This window comes from Anolis sagrei, chromosome 1 (assembly GCF_037176765.1).
Source record: "Anolis sagrei isolate rAnoSag1 chromosome 1, rAnoSag1.mat, whole genome shotgun sequence".
Lineage (NCBI taxonomy): Eukaryota > Metazoa > Chordata > Lepidosauria > Squamata > Dactyloidae > Anolis > Anolis sagrei.
In genome coordinates this window covers 12564139-12583967 of record NC_090021.1, presented here as the reverse complement: position 1 = coordinate 12583967, position 19829 = coordinate 12564139, and the positions used below count along the sequence as shown (strand labels likewise).

General features: G+C 39.4%; 1 protein-coding gene across 1 annotated transcript; it reads left to right on the top strand.

The window, feature by feature from the left end:
• The first annotated feature begins 2939 nt into the window (after nt 1-2939).
• PEX13 (peroxisomal biogenesis factor 13) lies at nt 2940-18107 on the top strand. The gene is made up of 4 exons (XM_060754622.2): nt 2940-3040; nt 10588-11300; nt 14129-14254; nt 15242-18107. The coding sequence occupies exons 1-4, from the start codon at nt 2988-2990 to the stop codon at nt 15538-15540; spliced, it is 1191 nt and encodes a 396-aa protein (XP_060610605.2). The 5' UTR covers nt 2940-2987; the 3' UTR covers nt 15541-18107.
• The last annotated feature ends 1722 nt before the right edge of the window (nt 18108-19829 follow it).

The window sequence follows — 19829 nt, the reverse complement described above, 5'->3', positions numbered from 1 at the left end:
CCAGCAGACAAGAGTCCTTTGTCCCACCCTGGTCTTTCCACAGATAAATAAACCCATTTTCCTACTTCCAACAGACCTCACTACCTCTGAGGATGCTTGCCATAGATGCAGGCGAAATGTCAGGAGAAAATGCCTCTAGAACATGGCCATATAGCCCGGAAAACCTACAACAACCCATTATTATTATTATTATTATTATTATTATTATTATTTTACTGAAACAAGCACAGTACGTCACAGCAAACGAGATATATATGCTGGATTTCGTATCACAAAATCACAAGTCGAATTATTATTATTATTATTATTATTATTATTATTATTATTATTTGAAACACGACAAGATGAGTCCACAGCAAACAGGATCACCATGCTGGCTTTTGTATTGGATCACACATTGGACACTTCCCAAATGTTTAGGACTGTGTGATGTATCGGTGAATAATGCATGCAGATCCCAGGCCTTCTGCAGCTGGCAGATGGTAATTTTGTCAGTGCTGATTGTGTTTAAGTGCAGGCCAAGGTCTTTAGGCACTGCACCCAGTGTGCCAATCACCACTGGGACCACCTTTACTAGTTTGTGCCAGAGTCTTTGCAGTTCGATCTTTAAATCCTCATATCGTGTCAGCTTTCCCTGCTGTCGCCTGGGATTGCAACATCGACAATCCATACTTGGATTTTTAACACGGGCATGAGGTCAGGAGTAATGTGTTTCAAAACTCTGTCAATCTGAATTTGGAAGTCCCAGAGTAGTTTGATGTGTTCATTTTCTGTAACTTTTTCAGGCCTGTGGTCCCACCAGTTCTTTGTCACAGGCAGATGGTCTTTGTGGCACAAGTTCAAGTGGATCATCTGAGCAATGGTGTTATGCCTCTGCTTGTAGTCCATCTGCATGATCTTGCAGCAGCTGAGGATAGAATCATAGAATCAAAGAGTTGGAAGAGACCTCATGGGCCATCCAGTCCAACCCCTTGCCAAGAAACAGGAATATTGCATTCAAATCACCCCTGACAAATGGCCATCCAGCCTCTGCTTAAAAACTTCCAAAGAAGGAGCCTCCACCACACTCCGGGGCAGAGAGTTCCACTGCTGAACGGCTCTCACAGTCAGGAAGTTCTTCCTAATGTTCAGATGGAATCTCCTCTCTTGTAGTTTGAAGCCATTGTTCCGCGTCCTAGTCTCCAAGGAAGCAGAAAACAAGCTTGCTCCCTCCTCCCTGTGGCTTCCTCTCACATATTTACACATGGCTATCATATCTCTTCTCAGCCTTCTCTTCCTCAGGCTAAACATGTCCAGCTCCTTAAGCCGCTCCTCATAGGGCTTGTTCTCCAGACCCTTGATCATTTTAGTCGCCCTCCTCTGGACACATTCCAGCTTGTCAATATCTCTCTTGAATTGTGGTGCCCAGAATTGGACACAATATTCCAGATGTGGTCTAACCAAAGCAGAATAGAGGGGTAGCATTACTTCCTTAGATCTAGACACTATGCTCCTATTGATGCAGGCCAAAATCCCATTGGCTTTTTTTGCCGCCACATCACATTGTTGGCTCATGTTTAACTTGTTGTCCACAAGGACTCCAAGATCTTTTTCACACGTTCTGCCCTCGAGCCAGGCGTCACCCATTCTGTATCTTTGCATTTCATTTTTTCTGCCAAAGTGGAGTATCTTGCATTTGTCACTGTTGAACTTCATTTTGTTAGTTTTGGCCCATATCTCTAATCTGTCAAGATCGTTTTGAATTCTGCTCCTGTCCTCTGGACTATTGGCTCTCCCTCCCAATTTGGTGTCGTCTGCAAACTTGATGATCATGCCTTCTAGCCCTTCATCTAAGTCATTAATAAAGATGTTGAACAGGACCGGGCCCAGGACGGAACCCTGCGGCACTCCGCTCGTCACTTCTTTCCAAGATGAAGAGGAAGCATTAGTGAGCACTCTCTGTGTTCGTCCACTTAACCAATTACAGATCCACCTCACCGTAGTTTTGCCTAGCCCACATTGGACTAGTTTCCTTGCCAGAAGGTCATGGGGGACCTTGTCGAAGGCCTTACTGAAATCCAGGTACGCTACATCCACGGCATTCCCCGCATCTACCCAGCTTGTAGTTCTATCGAAGAAAGAGATCAGATTAGTCTGGCATGACTTGTTTTTGATAAATCCATGTTGACTATTAGCGATGACTGCATTTGTTTCTAAGTGTTTGCAGACCGCTTCCTTAACAATCTTTTCCAGAATCTTGCCCGGTATCGACGTGAGGCTGACCGGACGGTAGTTGTTTGGGTCATCCTTTTTTCCCTTCTTGAAGATTGGGACCACATTGGCCCTCCTCCAATCTGCTGGAACTTCTCCCGTTCTCCAAGAACTCTCAGATGGACTACAATGGCTTCAAACGATAAGAGAGGAGATTCCATCTGAACATGAGGAAGAACTTCCTGACTGTGAGAGCCGTTCAGCAGTGGAACTCTCTGCCCCGGAGTGTGGTGGAGGCTCCTTCTTTGGAAGCTTTTAAACAGAGGCTGGATGGCCATCTGTCAGGGGTGATTTGAATGTAATATTCCTGCTTCTTGGCAGAATGGGGTTGGACTGGATGGCCCAGGAGGTCTCTTCCAACTCTTTGATTCTATGATTCTATGAAGTAATAGTTTCATGAGGCACTATCCCTATGGGCAGAGAACACCCTTGCAAAACTACAGCTCCCAGGAGTTGTATGGAGCCGGGGCACTTCAAATGAACGTCATTCATTCATTCTGCAGTGTAGAGTGCAATTGGGAACCGGAAGCCATGTGTGATTATGTATTTGGAGTTTTGTTTATCTCTTTGGTCCAAGGCAGACCTGAGCAGCTGCAGACAGAGGCGTCCGATCGACAGACGTGCAAGACGAGCCAGCGCTGGTTTAAAAGGGGTGGGCGGGGCGATGGATCGATCTCTCGACGCTCTGCTCGGCAGGCAGGCGGCGTTGCTCTGCGGCTGCGCGGAGAAGAAGCAAGATGGCGGGCAGCCCTCCTCCTCCGCTGAAGCCCTGGGAGAACCCGCGCAGAATGTAGGTAGAATGGGATATGGCCTATAAACGCATATATCTCATATAATATTGTGTGTAAATAGAATTATATTTACATATAATACATTAATATTATATATAACACATATCTAATATTATCTGTAAATATAATTATGTATATAATATATAAATATAATATATATATTATATGTCATATAAAATACATATATCTATTATATTTACATATAATGTATTAATATTATATATAACACATATATCTAATATATGTAAATAGAATTATGTATATAATATGTAAATATAATATATATAACATATTCTTATGTCATATAAAATACATATATCTAATATAATATATATATAATCACAGTTTTATATAGACATATATATAATTTTGTGAATTATGTATATAATATATAAATATAATATGTATAACATATATTCTATATCATATAAAATACATATATCTAATATAATATATGTAATCAGTTTTATATATACATATAATATATAATTTTGTGTATCATATATGTGTGTGTTTATATATATATACTGTTTACTATAATGTGAATTTCTCTATAATTCTCTATATAATTATAATATAATATATATGTCTTATAAATAATGTTATACATCTCGTCACGATAAGCTTAATCCTAATTACATATAATGTATTTATTACACATGTATGCAATATAAACACATATATCTAATACAATTATATTTACAGATAATATATTAATATTATATATAACACATATATCTAATAATATATGTAAATATAATTATGTATATAATATATAAATATATATATAACATATTCTATGTCATATAAAACACATGTATCTAATATAATATCTGTAAATAGAATTATATTTATATATAATAAATATTATATATAACAGATATATCTAATATTATCTGTAAATAGAATTATGTATATAATATATAAATATAATATAGATAACATATATTCTGTGTCACATAAAATACATATATCTAATATATGTAATCACAATTTTATATATACATATAATATATAATTTTGTGTATCATAGATTGTGTATTTATGTATATATATGCTGTTTACTATAATGTGAATTTCTCTATATGTCTTATAATATATATAATGCTATAGATCTCATCATGGTAAGATTAGTCCTAACTATATATAATATAATGTAAGTATTACACATGTATGCAATATAAAACACATATATCTAATATAATATTGTATATACTGTAAAACATCGATCAATATAGAATCATAGAGTTGGAAGAGACCTCATGGGCCATCCAGTCCAACCCCCATTCTGCCAAGAAGCAGGAATATTGCATTCAAATCACCCCTGACAGATGGCCATCCAGCCTCTGTTTAAAAGCTTCCAAGGAAGGAGCCTCCACCACACTCCGGGGCAGAGAGTTACACTGCTGAACAGCTCAGTCCTTTTATATATATAATAAGATTTCCCCTGACATTGAGTCTAGTCGTGTCCAACTCTGGGGTGTGGTGCTCATCTCCATTTCTAAGCCAAAGAGCCAGCGTTGTCCGTAGACATCTCCTAGGTCATGTGGCCGGCATGACTGCATGGAGCGGCATTACCTTCCCACCGAAGCAGTACTTATTGATCTATTCACATTTACATGTTTTCAAACTGCTAGGTTGACAGAAGCAGAGGCTAATAGCAGGAGCTCACCCCACTCCCTGGATTCAAACAGTCAACTTTTCGGTCAGGAAGTTCAATGGCTCAGCAGTTTAACCCGCCGCACCGCCGGGGGCTCATATATATATATATATATAATCATGATAATCTTATATGTAATGTAAAACATATATATCTAAAATAATATATATATATAATATAACACATAAATAGAATAAACATAATATATGTCATATCTAAATATGACATATATGTAATATTCCATATATATTTATAATACTATACACATAATCATGCTAATCATGAGATCTCGTGAGCCATCTAGTCCAACCCCTTGCCAAGAAGCAGGAAAACTGCATTCAAAGCATTTTGTTTTTATAGTATTACATAAACATTATATACTTAATACTATACATATAATAATGATAATCTTAGTCCTACTTACATATATGTATATTATACATATATTATATCTAATATAAAATACATATAATATACAATATATAACATGTAATATAACACATAAATATATAAGCATAATATATATAATACTATTTATACAATAATGGTAGAAGTGCCCAGTCGTGCAATGAGTTAAACTCCTTGTGCTGGCAGGACTGCCGACCAACAGGCTGGCGATTCGAATCCGGGGAACGGGATGAGTTCTCGTCTCAGCTCTAGTTCCCCATGCGGGGACATGAGAGAAGGCTCCCATAGGATGGTCAAAACATCAAAACATCTGCGTATCCCCTGGGCAGCATTCTTGCAGACAGCCAATTGTCTCACACCAGAAGCAACTTGCAGTTTCTCAAGTCAGTCCTGACATGTGTGTGTGTGTGTGTGTATACAAAATCATAATAATCATAATAGCATTACATATATATTCTATGTAATATAAACACATATATCTAATATATGTAATATCTTCCGGCAAACCTACCCAGCCAATCTTTAAGCATGAATTTTAAATGTGTGTCCTTTGTTTAATCCCTGTTTTGTGTATTTTAACATGTATTTTATAGAAATACATTTTAATATGTGTATTTGTAGTATTTTTACAATATTTATGTGTTTTAATTATTCTGTAACCTGCCTCGAGCCACAAGCACAGACAGGTAAGAATTATAATTAAAATGCATTCCCAGACAACACTGATATATATTCTAGTGCGATGTATTTGTAATAATCTCCCACAGGTATCAATGGCGGGCACTGTTTCCCCCTATAGTTTTCAACCGTCCACAGCGCCATAAATTCGTGTTACTCCTGTTGTCTCAAATTTTGCACCAGGGGATACATCCTTGCCCTCCGGTTGTACTAGTTTTCCTCAGAGAAAGCAAGATGTTGCTTGCCTTCATTGGCTAATCCTCCTGCTCCCTCTTTCCCCATCCAAGTAGGTGTGGTGGGCAGGAGCTCCAGGGTGGTAAACATGTTGCTCCCTCTTTATGTTCTCCAGATAATTAAAATTGCATAACCTACTTGCATACACAGCACAGCCTTGGCATCGGTTTGCGCAGGAGGAGGAGGAATTCAGTAGGACTTAAATGTCTCCATAGTTCTCAAAACATCTGAATGTAAAAGTCCTTTGTGGTAGCCAGGCTCAGTTGCAGGAAACACAAGAAGCACTTGACCCTTCCTGTACATTTTTTGCTATTTGATATTGATACCCAATTTAATCAGGATTATTCAAAGATGGAAAGATTCAATGATTCCGTCACAAGACAGTTGGCTTCTGGAAATAAATTAACTTGCCAAAATGGATAAACTTACTGTGTTGATTAAGGAGAAATCTCTAACTTTACAAAAGATTGGGGCCCATTTATCAAGTTCCTCCAGCAAAGATGAGGCCAAATCTCCATCATATTTTTTTTGGGGGGACGGGGGACGGGGGACTAAAAGTGTGTTATTGTATGAGAAAGGAGGTATCAGTGGCTCCTTTTCACTAAATGGGTATAGAAATCTCAGATAATATAAGCACCAGAAAGAGAATGTACAGCCGTTAGTTTAGATAACATAGATTGTTTGTAGTTATTGGCTTTTAAAAAAAATACTTAGGATGTAATAGTAGTATTCTACGCCACCCGTGGCACAGTGGGCTAAACTGCTGAGCTGCAGAACTTGCTGACCAAAAGGTCGGCAGTTCAGTTCTGTGGAGTGGGATGAGCTCCCACTGTTAGCCCCAGCTTCTCCCAACCTAGCAGTTCGAAAACATACAAATATGAGTAAATCAATACGTACCGCTTCGACAGGAAGGTAATGACGCTCCATGCATTCATGCTGGCCACATGGCCATGGAGGTGTCTACGGACGACGCCAGCTCTTTGGCTTAGAAATGGAGAAGAGCAGAACCCCCCCAGAGTCGGACACGACTAGACTTTACGTCAAGGGGAAACCTTTACCTTTGCTGGTAGTATTCTAGAAAAAGTATTTCTAATATTTTGTTCTTTTTGATGTTGATAGGGTGGTATATAAATAAATTATCATTATTTTGTTTGTTTTTTGTTTGTTTTGTGTCAGGAGCAAGTCGCTTCAGAAGCTATTATTATTATTATTATTATTAGGGTTGTATGTTTGTATGTAGGTTTTGTTTTAATCTGCAAATCAGATGGATATTGGCAAACAAGCAGTTTGAAACTACCTATTTACAGACTTTCTGCATTCCTGTTTTATTAGCAATAAATTTGAAAAGAGTGATTATGTTTTAATCCTCACCCTCTGAGGAAGCTTGCCATAGATGCAGGCGAAACGTCAGGAGAAATGCCTCTAGAACATGGCCATATAGCCCGAAAAAACCCACAAGAACTGATTATGTTTTGTTTGAAACACTCCATTTCATTTGAGGTTAGTCTCACTTTTTTTGAATCAAAAATGTGGCTGCCCAATCCAGTCTCTCCTAGTGTTACTTATATTTATTTTTTGCTCTTCCGGATAGTTTCAACGTTCTAGCTTTGTGTTTGTCTTCAGGCTTATACTCTTATCATTGAAGTGTTGGGCAGGTTATTGCACAATTAACCTTTGATCTGGATGTGCAGCCCGAGCTTTTTTTTACTTGAAATGCCTTGCTGCGTAAAACATGTGTTCCGTGACTTGGAAACATACATGCACCCCCATTAAATTGCTCAATTTTATGGTGTAAACAACATAGAATTAAAATGGATTTAGCTGGCATAATTGACACCCGATATGCAAGATTCTCAACTCTGTCAAAAAGATCTTCAGAAGAAACACCTAGATATAGACAGCTAATCTCTAATGTGTGCTGGCTTAGGTTTTATAGTGGAAGAACAGCTCAGACCTGTAAAACCACTGATAGGAAAGTTAAAACTATAAAGCCTCATCTACTGTTTCAGGATCATCTTGGCTCTTGCTCTGGAATTGTTCTCTATCCATTAAGAATTCATAGGATTCCAGCTAAAGCTCGTGAAACTAATCTAAAGCTTCTGATTTAAATTCTGATCCCTAGAGATTGAAAATGCAGCTGCACTGCAGAATTAATGCAGTTTGACAGCACTTTAATTGCCATGGCTCAGTGCAGTTGTAGTTTGATGAGGCACCAGCCTTCTTTGCCAGAGAAGGCCGAAGACCTTGTGAAATTACAACTGCCTTGAGCCATGGCAGATAAAGTGGTGTCAAACTGCATTAATTCTATAGTGTAGATGCACCCCAGAACAGTGAGGTTGTCTTTAGAGGTTTGTCGTTGTCCAAAAGTAAATGCTGTGTATTCATGAAATTAAATCAACAGGTTTAATCTCTTGTCTTGGAGGCTTATCTTAAAGTTTCTGTGTTCATTAAATGTTTTAGAATAAAAAGGCTAAATAGACCAAAATGCACAATAATGTTTTTGGAATGCTTGCTTGCAATAATTAAAACTTCACCCTTGTAAAACTTTTCACTTCAACGGTTTTCTTGCTTTTGAGAGCCTGAAAGACATTTGGTTGTTGTTAGACTTTGGCATGGAGCAAATTCCAGTTTGTGGTGTTGTTTTCTTTTCTTTCTTTTTTACTTCTGAGGGGTTTTTTTAAACTCGCCCCAGCATTAAAGTCGAAGAAACAACCAGAAAAGGACAATTTTGCCCCTGAAAAGGACCTATTGTTTGCCCCATACCTAGAAATTAAGAAAATGGAAGAACAAACAAAGCCAGGTGTGAATTGATATCCAATTTCTGACCGTTTGTGTCAGAAAAAAAGGATAGTGAAAGGCAATATGGTGTGTTAATTGGCTTAACTTTGACTCAGTATTGGGCTTTATTTGGGGTAGTTTCACATGGTTCTCTTCCAGCTCTACAGTTTTGGGGTTCTGTGAGTATGTTCTTCGATTGTATTCATATCAATGGAAGATAAGATGAATTCAAGGTATCTAAACCCACAGCAGTTTATGTGTGTTCAGCTGTTCAAATCTGAAAATGTGTGTATGTCATCAAGTCATCTATCAACTTATAGGGACTCCATGAATTTCATAAGATTTCCTAAGTTTTGTCATTTAATTTTAACTTATGTGTGTTTAATCTAATGCCCATGTCTTCTAATATCTGTGTTTTAATGGTCTCATGTCTTACCTATAAATTTTAAAGGTTTTGTACCCTGCCTCAAGCCTTGAGGAGAAGAGGATAACAAATAAAACTATTTATTCCTCCCTTCCTCCAAAACATCACCCAACACCACCTGGTATTCATTGATGGTCCCTCATCCAAATACTAACTAGGTCTCTCATGTTCATTGTTTTCCTTCTGTCATCAAGTTAAACCATTTTGATGTCATTATACTTTTAGAAACTGACTTAGGTGGGCTTTTTTAAGGTACTGCTGTTCTAAAGATTTGTATATACGGTAATCTTTTAAGTAATGTTAATATTACTTAAATTTTCCTAGTTCCAGCAGCCCTCACTACCTCTGAGGATGCTTGCCACAGGTGCAGGCGAAACGTCAAGAGAAATGCCTCTAGAACATGGTCATATAGCCCAAAAAAGCCTACAACAACCCAAAGTTAATATTTTTTAGATAGCTTCTATATTTACTGTACATGCTCATGCATAACTCATGAGCAGATTTGAGGTTCAAAAGTATGGATTTTGATATGACCCATGGATAAATCAAGGGTTATTCTGCAGAGAAGGGAGAGCATTCAAAAATGTCAGAAGTAGTGATATGGTAGAGAGAACAGAGGGGGCTAGTTTGTTTTTGTTTTTGTTTTTTCAGATTCTCCTTGACCAAACCAAGCTATTGCCTTCTAATACTGTACTCAGAGAAGGGGTCAGATCCTCTTCTGATAAGAATTAAGATGCAGTACTCAAAATGACCTATGGATAAGTCAACTCAGAGTTTTGGGACTGATTGTGTAAGGAAAAATTATAAATGGGTATGTGAAGTTTGCATAGTTTACATAGTTTACCGTATTTCACTGCATAATAGTCACACTTTTATCCTTTGTTGTTGGAAAAAATGGGTGCGACTATTATGAGAGGAAGTAAAATTGTGCCTTGTTTTGGTTTTTTATAACTGTCTTTTCTCCAAGATGAGGAAGAGGAAATAGGGAGGGCTCTGTGTTTGTTTAAACTATTTTAACAACAACAACAAGATGAGGAAGAAGAGGACTTTATTTATATTGGACTCAAGGTGGATTTTTGAGGAGAACTCTGTTTTGTTTTTGTTTTTTTTAAAACCACATGCAACGATTACTCAAATAAAGGAAAATTATTCAGTGCCAACCATTACACTGTGAAATACGTTGTTTTGAATATCCTGTTGGCTGATTTGAATCTGGTGATCAAGAGAAAGGTGGATATAAATAAAAAAAATAACAGTAGCAACACATTCAGAAGATGATCACCTTTGGTTTAGCCTTAGGAGTCTGCAATGACTATATGTGTAAAACTGTCCATGTTACTAACCCTGGGCTTTATGATTTCCAGATCGCCAGATGTGGGGGCCAGCCCACTGACCCGACCTGGGCAGCCCACTCTCACTCGGGTGCCCCCTCCGATTGTGCCAAGGCCCACCCAGCAGACTGGGAGCACTGCCCTGAATACCTTCCGGCCCACCTATGGCAGCTCTTTCTCTTCGGGCTATGGCACATATGGGAGCAGCATGTATGGCAATTCCTTTTATGGAAGCTACAGCCCTTACAGTTATGGGTACGGGGGCTTGGGTTACAACCGCTTTCGGATGGACGATATCCCCCCCAGTCGGTTTGTTCAGCAGGCAGAGGAAAGCAGCCGAGGCGCCTTTCAGTCCATCGAAAGCATCGTGCACGCCTTTGCCTCTGTCAGCATGATGATGGATGCTACCTTCTCAGCTGTCTACAACAGTTTCCGGGCAGTTCTGGATGTGGCCAATCACTTCTCTCGCCTCAAAATACACTTCACCAAGGTGTTTTCCGCTTTTGCCTTGGTCAGAACTATAAGGTACCTCTACAGGCGACTGCAGAGGTTGATGGGTCTGAGAAAAAGCTCTGAGAATGACGATTTATGGGCGGAAAGCGAAGGGACGGTGGCCTGTGTTGGTCCTGAGGAAAGAGCAGCCCACTCTGCAAAATCATGGCCCATTTTTCTATTCTTTGCTGTCGTTCTTGGGGGGCCCTACCTCATATGGAAGCTGCTGTCCAGCTACAGTGATGATGAAACAGGTAAGTGTGGTTTCTGTGTAGGAATGTAGGCAATCTGTGTGATAAATGACCCAAGTGGTAACTAAAAATCAGGCCTTCGTTATAAATGGCGTTCAGGTACTTCCTCCTTCCTGATACTGACCTCCTTGCATGAATTTTTCTCTCTTTTACACTTTTAGCCTTATCTATCCTACCAGTTTCTGTAATATTGCTTTAAGTGCTCTTTAAAATGGGAAATGCTGGTATGAGTATGCAGGCAGTGTTAGAGCACACCACTATTTTTCTGAATTTATGCATGTGACGATGTGTAAATTTTATTCCTTTGGTTATGTGTAGTTTGGACAGTAGTTTAGGGATGGTAAGTATGGGAGATTATGTTTTGTGGGAGATGGTGGCTTGGCGTTAGCTGAGTTGTCATAGCAACAGGGACGGAGCCAACTGCCTCTTCAGGAGGCAGCTGTTTTAAAAAGTCAGTCAGTGACCGGAGAGCTACTGAGAGGGCTGAGTCTCTGGGTGGAGATTCAGGAAATGTGTCTGTAGCCGGTGTGCTATAGGAAAGACTGAATCTCAGGGTGGGGATTCAGGGAATCAATTGGTGACCAAAGTGGTTGCAGAGAAGGACCTGGTAGTGAGAGAGCTACAGGGGGTTGTTGATTCTGAATTAAGAATCAAGGTTTGGCTGGGTTTAAGCCTGCTGTGCCTGCTGTGAAACGTTTTGAAGTCTGTGCCTGAGATTACTCATGAAACCTTTCCAATGTAACCATCAAGATTTGTGCCTCTTGAGAAGAAACAGTTAAACATGTTATACTCCTGTTAAAATAAACTTGTTACTGTTTTCCTCAAGCCTTGCCTGATACAGTTTCTCCTAAGTTGAACAGCCTGCAATAGTAAAGTCAGCCAGAAACAGTAAACGCTACACTATCAAATGAACAAAGCCTTCTGTAATTCACAGTCCCTTTATAAAATAGCTCCTAGGTTGATATTAATCGTTGCCCGGCTTCCCTCATAGATTAGGTTGCAGTGGGTGTTTTACCACGCGCACCTTCTTTAAAACGGTCTTCTTCACAATTGGTTTAACAACTTCTTCACAATGCAGTTTAACAACTTCTTCACAATGCATATCTGTGAGAAGCAGTGCATGAAGGACAATAGTTTATAGGGAGAAAATGGCATCAAGAACAATGCTGGCCTGATTGTAATTTCTGGTAGAATGGAGGAAATTGTTGGAGGAAGGTTGCAAAAATAACCATGAGCTGATGGTCCTGAAGGAATCTATGAGTCATGTTTCTCTGGATCTTTGTGCAACTTCAGATAATGGTTAGTGAAGAAACATGAGCACTTTCAGGATATGGGAATTGGATTTCTTGTCCTAAACCAAAGGTTAAGCTTTAAGCTTGCCTTGAATCTGTAGCTTTCCCCATCACCCTCCAAGAAGCCCAATTTCTTTGTCTGGAGATCAATGCAGTTAAACATTACTGCCTTCTCTGTGCATATATATGACCACCTCAAATGGGAATTATTTCAGTGTATTTCCTCGCTAACCCAGTCCTAACACCAAACCTCTTTCTAATGGGGTGATAACAAAGAACAGCCTTCACTCCTTCAGAAGCAAACAATTACACTAAATCACCCTGTGTGACATACGCCTAACAATGAAAGCACAAAGTGAATAAAATACAAGCCTAAAGACTGTTGTTGTTTTTTAAAAAAAGTTATTCATTGATGGTAGACAAAAAAATTCAAAATATGCACATGCTTTTTAAAGCCTTGATGTAAATCAGAGATAGCCAATTTCTATGAGTTCCAGGAGCTAATTTTATAGCCTGTAGTCTCCCCTCTGCCATAATCAATATATCTTTGACTGTTGGCCTCATCTAAAGAATGCCTCAAGTTTGCTGCCCAATTTTAGCAACAAACCAAGACATTTAAAGCAATTAAATGACTCTCATTAAATATATTGAGGTGTGTTGTTGAAGGCTTTTGTAGCCAGAATCACTAGGTTGCTGTGCGTTTTCTCGGCTGTATGGCCATGTTCCAGAAGCATTCTCTCCTGATGTTTCACCCACATCAATGGCAGGCATCCTTAGAGGTTGTGAGGTCTGCTGGAAACTAGGCAAGTGGGGTTTATATATCTGTGGAATGTCCAGGGTTGGGGAAAGAACCCTTGTTTTCCTGAGGAAAGTGTGAATGTTGTAATTTGCCACCTTGATTAGCATTTAATGGCCTTGCATCTTCAAAGACTGGCTGATTCTTGCCTGGGGGAATCCTTTGTTGAGAGGTGTTATTATAAACTTCACTTGCCTAATTTCCAACAGACCTCACAACCTCTGAGGATGCCTACCATAGATGTGGGCAAAACATCAAGAGAAAATGCTTCTGGAACATGGCCATACAGCCCAGAAAACTCACAGAAACCCTATATGAGGTGGCTTGCTTCTGAAATTGTATAAGTTTTCTTAAGGAAGAAATATTCAGAGGTGGTTTTGATAGTTGCTTTTTCTCCACTTGAGATTGGTTGGTGGCCCCCCAATAAAAGTAATAATAATCATAATTTTATTTCTATATGTTGCAACTGGGCTAGTAGAACTTTTTTGGCTACTAATGCTTTTGGATTCATTTGCAAGACTGGAGTGTTTCATTCTCACAGCCAGAAAGTGAAACCGTTAGTTCAAGCTGAGAGTTGATAACTTGTACCAGCAGACATTGTACCAGAGGCCACCTCACCCAATTCTTAAGCCTGTTCCCCTTGTATTATACTTCATTCTACTTACTACTTTCTGATCATAAAAGAAATAGAACCGACCCAACCGAGCCTTGTTGACACATTTCACCCTTTTTCTGTGGCACAGTGTCCAGTCACTGGGCAAGTGGAGAGGCTGACCACGTTGTGGGGAGAGCAGAATATGACTTCAATACTGTTTCAGAAGAAGAAATTTCTTTCCGTGCCGGTGAAATGCTAATATTGGCACCTAAAGGTAACACCATTTTGATTTATTGTGAATCCTTCCCCACTCCCATGCCTTTCTGGCAAGGAAGTATGTGGAGACTAACCCCTCTACCCCAATCTTGGTGGTCTAGTTATGTTGTTAGGCCAGTATTATTAAAACATGTTAACAACAGAGGCCCACAGGCAAACATATGGCTGGTTTGGGTTTTCTCCCATAAATCAGTATGTAGATTCATTGTCTTTTTCTTATCTTCCTCCTATCTAGTTTCATCTGCTAGCATATTTCTTCTCTTCCCCAGGCCTCTTGCTCTATTCTTTCTCAGGGGCTTCACCTTCTCACTCTTAATTGCTCAGTTCTATCCCATCTAATCCATCCCAAGATCTGAGCAGATTTGAGCAGGTCTGTACAAAAGAGAGCCAGCCTGGAGTAGTGTTTTCAGTGTTAAGACTACAACTCTGGAGACTAGGGAACGTCATGCTCCCACAGTCAGTGGGGTTTATCTTTGATTATGGTTGAGTTATATATCCAGTTTTTCTGCCAATCTAGCAGTTTGAAAGCATGCAAATGTAAGTAGATCAATAGGTATGCTGGCTCTTTGGCTTAGAAATTGAGATGAGCACACACACTCCTGGAGTCGGACACGAATAGACTTAATGCCAAGTCCACCCAAACATGAGGAAGAACTTCCTGACTATAAGAGCTGTTCAGCAGTGGAACTCTCTGCCCCAGAGTGTGGTAGTGGCTCCTTCTTTGGAAGTTTTTAAACAGAGGCTGGATGGCCATCTGTCGGATGTGCTTTGAATGTGATTTTCCTGCTTCTTTGCAGGGGGGTTGGACTGGATGGCCCACAAGGTCTCTTCCACCTCTATGATTCTAAGTATTCTTTAGTTTGGTTCCCACTCAACTTAGTTCTTCATACACTCAAAGTTCTTCATAAACTCTGATAGCTCTTTGTGAAATGTGTGAGCACTTTTCCCTCTTAACTTCAGGGTTTTTTTTTTCTTTTCCCATCAGAACAACAGCCCAAAATTCGTGGATGGCTTCTCGCCAGCCGTGATGGGCAGACGACAGGACTTGTACCAGCAAATTACATCCGAATACTTGGTAAACGGAAAGGGAAGAAGACCACAGAGCTAGAAAAGATCACAGAGCACCAGCCTGCAGTTCACAATGCACCTCTGGTTCCAGGAGGTACAGCTGCTGACACGTTGGAGGAGCAAGAAGCTGCCTTTGAGTCTGTCTTTGTGGAAAATAATAAAGATCCCATTACATCTGGCTCTGCCATGCTCAGTGGAGACAAACAGGACCTTTGACGGGTGTGGAGGTTTATGGACCTGGTCAGCACATGCTCCTCAGTAATGCTGTAGGGTAACCATTCAGTAGTGATGTAGCAGAACACCGTTGTTGACTGTGTCTGCCTGGTGAAATCGTAGAGAGGGACATTAAAGGCCCTAGTCCTGGGCTTGATTCAGTTAATGTTGGATGGCTGGATTAAGCGTACCAGGCAGGAGCCAGTCGTTCTGTGCCAGGCACGGGTGAGTTATCAGTCAAGAAGGTATAGTATCTAATCCCATTTGGTTGTTGGAGCCGTTCTTAAAGCTACCAGAGATAGCTTTCTGTTTGGAAATTTTATTTAGGGCTGATTTATCTTCTCATTACGTTATAGACACTGTGATAAAGTATGTTTCAGAGTCTTTCATCATATGGTGAGATTCCATTTTCTTCTTAAAGTGGTATTGTGTGGTAGAAGGGGAATCTCAGTCATGGATTTGTTGGATTGTCCTCCAAAAAAACCTCCAGTCCCACTGTTCCGACATTGAACAATTCTCTGTGAAAGATGTTCTAGAGCTGGTAGCAGTTCCATTTTATCCTAGTTCCATGATAAGTGAGCCCAGCTTACGTGGGTGTCTTTTCATAAACAAGCTATCTCCTTATAACATGATTCTCCTTTGTGTTGGCACCTGTCTCTGCATTTGAAGACTTAGGCAATCCCCTGCCTGGGTCGGTAGTTAATTGGTCTTAAACTACAACATCTACATCAGTGGTTCTCAACCTGGGGTCCCCAGATGTTTTTGGCCTTCAACTCCCAGAAATCCTAAAAGCTGGTAAACTGGCTAGGATTTCTGGGAGTTGTAGGCCAAAAACATCTGGGGATCCCAGGTTGAGAACCACTGATCTACATCAGTCTGCCCTTCCAGGTCAAGGATACTGCACCTTTTTCCATACCTGTCATTTAAGAGGTAGGAAAGGTTACATTTTGGATGGCAACTCCCCACATTTCTCAGCCAGAATGACCACTAACAAATATGGACTAGGATGTTCTGAGAACAGAAATCCCAAATCAAGGTTCTCCCAAGTTCTGCTTCAGTTAGATCTGTCAAGTTAGATCACACTAAGGATCAAACGTGCATGCTAGATCTACACTTTAAACCTGTTTCTACTCCATGACTTGTTGTGTCAACCTGAATGATAGGTAAAGATGAGACAGATTTCTATTTTTTTAGCTAGTCTCATCAGATGTTCTTAACTGTAAGCAGTCTATAAATATACTGCTTAGTCAAGCTGAATATGTGCTAAGCTTGGTATTTTCTTCTGAAAGAGGCTGGCATGGAAATAATAATTCCATTCACAAAAATCATGCTTCCTACTTTATCAGGGCCAAATAGATTTTTAAAATGCAGGTTTAATTTGAGAAAGTTGGATGTTGAGTAATAACAATACTTTCAGGGTGTAATTTAACTAGATAATTTGGTGCATTATATTTCAAAGCTCTTTTGCAGTGCTGCGAAATTCCCTTTTCATCTTCTCAGCCAATCTTGAAATACATTATTTCTAACATTGGAAAGTACTGAATATCTTGGATATTTTAAATAAAAGTTCCCCTATTGAATGAATACCTTATCTGCAGTTTCACTGTGAGGTAATTACCATATTGATAGGAATTTTTTTGCACTCATTTCTGAATGTTTGGAGGGTGTTTTTTTAAGAGTTACATAAACACCTGAAAATAACTTGGACTATTTGCTAGCTTTCTTGGAGGCTGTTTCCAAACTTGTTCAGGTTCATTAATTATTCACTTTATGACTGCCAACTGAATTGAAGCCCAAGAGACAGGAAAGGTTTTGTTTTCCTTTTCTGTTTCATAAGGAAGTTTTACCATAACTTAGGGGGGAAATGTTGCACTTTTGGTTCAACAAGATTTTGTACCAATTGCAGGGTGCACAAACGGAGAACCAGGCAGTTCAGCTTCAAACAACATAAGAGACCCATTAAATATTGATCACTTTTGCATGGAAGCTCCTTGCTATACGGTTTCCTCATTTTGCTTTCTGGGGTGCATTACAAAATTTAGGTAGGCATATTTTCATATATCTAATACCTAATATTGTAAGAAATGTTTCAGTCCTCCAAAGGTTTATGAAAAATGCAAACTGAGATGGAGCTGGGAAATGTTTCAAATCTTTTTCCATTTGTTTGTGAGACCTGAACATCATGGTTTATTTTTTTTCCTGATACCATAATCATAAATTATATCAGTAGGCTGACAAGAGTTTGCTTCTAAAGAAATCACTGTTGACTAACTGGCTGTTTCAGTCTAATGCTCAATGTGTTTACTCACTTGCCATTCGGGCTCACTTCTCAGAAGCATAGTTCAGTCTCTTTGAGCTTGCTTCATTATAGTTAACAGAATATCAAACCTATGCATATCACACTTCAAATAGATAAGTATGCCTAGTGAGCCTTGACTCTGCCCTGTTGACTTTGTACTTGTTTCAGTGGAACCAGAATGAAAAAAGGTCGTAACGAGTAGATTTACTAGAGATTTTATCATGCAGTTGGATTAACCTATAAGAATCTATTAAATTTTGTTGAAACTTGAGTACAGCAATCTTTTCTTCTCTGAAGTGTTTGTGTTTGCTGAAATCACAACAATAGTCCACATTTAAGGGAATTCACTTCTCTACTAGTATCAAGTGGTATGTTCCAACCATCTGTTTCCTTTAGATATATACATTATCATATTAATAATAATTTTTATTTGTTTACAGTATTTATATTCCGCCCTTCTCATCCCAAAAGGAGACTTAAGATGAAACACAGAACACATATACAGCAAACATTCAATGCCGATTATACAATGACAAGACAGACAATAGATCAGTGGTTCTCAACCTTCCTAATGCCACGACCCCTTAATACATTTCCTCATGTTGTGGTTACCCCTAACCATAAAATTATTTTCGTTGCTGCTTCATAACTGTAATTTTGCTCCTGTTATGAATTGTAATGCAAATATCTGATATGCAGGATGTATTTTCATTCACTGGACCAAATTTGGCACAAATACTCGATACGCCCAAATTTGAATACTGTTGGGGTTGGGCGGGGGGAACGATAATGATTGTGTCATTTGGGAGTTGTCGTTGCTGGGATTTATCGTTCACCTATAATCGAGAGAGTATTCTGAACTCCACCAACGATGGAATTGAACCAAACTTGACACACAGAACTCCCATGACCAACAGAAAATACAGGAAAGGTTTGTTGGGCATTGACCTTGAGTTTTGGAGTTGTAGTTCACCTACATCCAGAGAGCACTGTGGAATCAAACAATGATGGATCTGGACCAAACTTGGCATGAATACTCAATACGCCCAAATGTGAACACTAGTGGAGCTTGGGCAAAATAGACCTTGACATCTGGGAGTTGTAGTTGCTGGGGTGGTAAAATATGGTGATGGTTGAGGAAGTCTGTGAAATCAGGATCTCTATCAGCATCTTTGGAGGCTGTGCTCAGTTCCAGCCATAGAGGGGTGCTGTCACTCCTTGCCGAAGAGCTTTTTTTGTTCATAACCTTTTCTCCTTTTTCTAATCGAAACACCGTACCTAAAATACCTCCCCACTTAATGCGGTTCCTATTCATCTACTCACATTGCTGTTTTTGATCTGCTAGGTGGGCAGGGAGCTGGGCTAAAGGTCAGGAGCTCACCTTGACCCGGCTTTGAACTGTCAACCTTTTGGCAAGATTTGTTGCACCTGCAACTGGTGATTAACCTGCTGCACTAAAGCCGGTCCTTTTATGTCTGTCATGGAGGTTTCGGGCATAAAGTCAATTTTTGTACAACAGAGCCAATATCTCAGTGTAAGACTATTCAGCAGCAGTCTCCTCTTGTAGCTCTCAACATTTTGGATTCATACAATTTATATAACTTTTGCAAAAATATTAACTGAGAGTGATGTATTTTGAATCCCCCTCCAAAAGAATGTCATATATTTAGTTGCTGGGTATAAAATATTTCGTGAAGGAGAATTCACTGAAAAACAGAGTATGAGATAATAGTTCCTGTTTTCTCCACAGTCTTATCCTCTGCATGTTTGCTGAAAAGTAAATCCCTTTGGATCCAGTCAAGAAGGATTATTTATGACTGTGTTTCATTATTTCTCATTTGACTGTAGCATATTCAGCTTTTATGTAAGTGTCTGAGAACAGTCTTCACAGGAGACTCTGTTGCTGACATGCAAGGGAATTGTCAGGTGAGCATGACAAAACCAGTTTGGTGCAATGCAGGAAGCACAGCAAAGGTTTGCTCCATTTACTAGC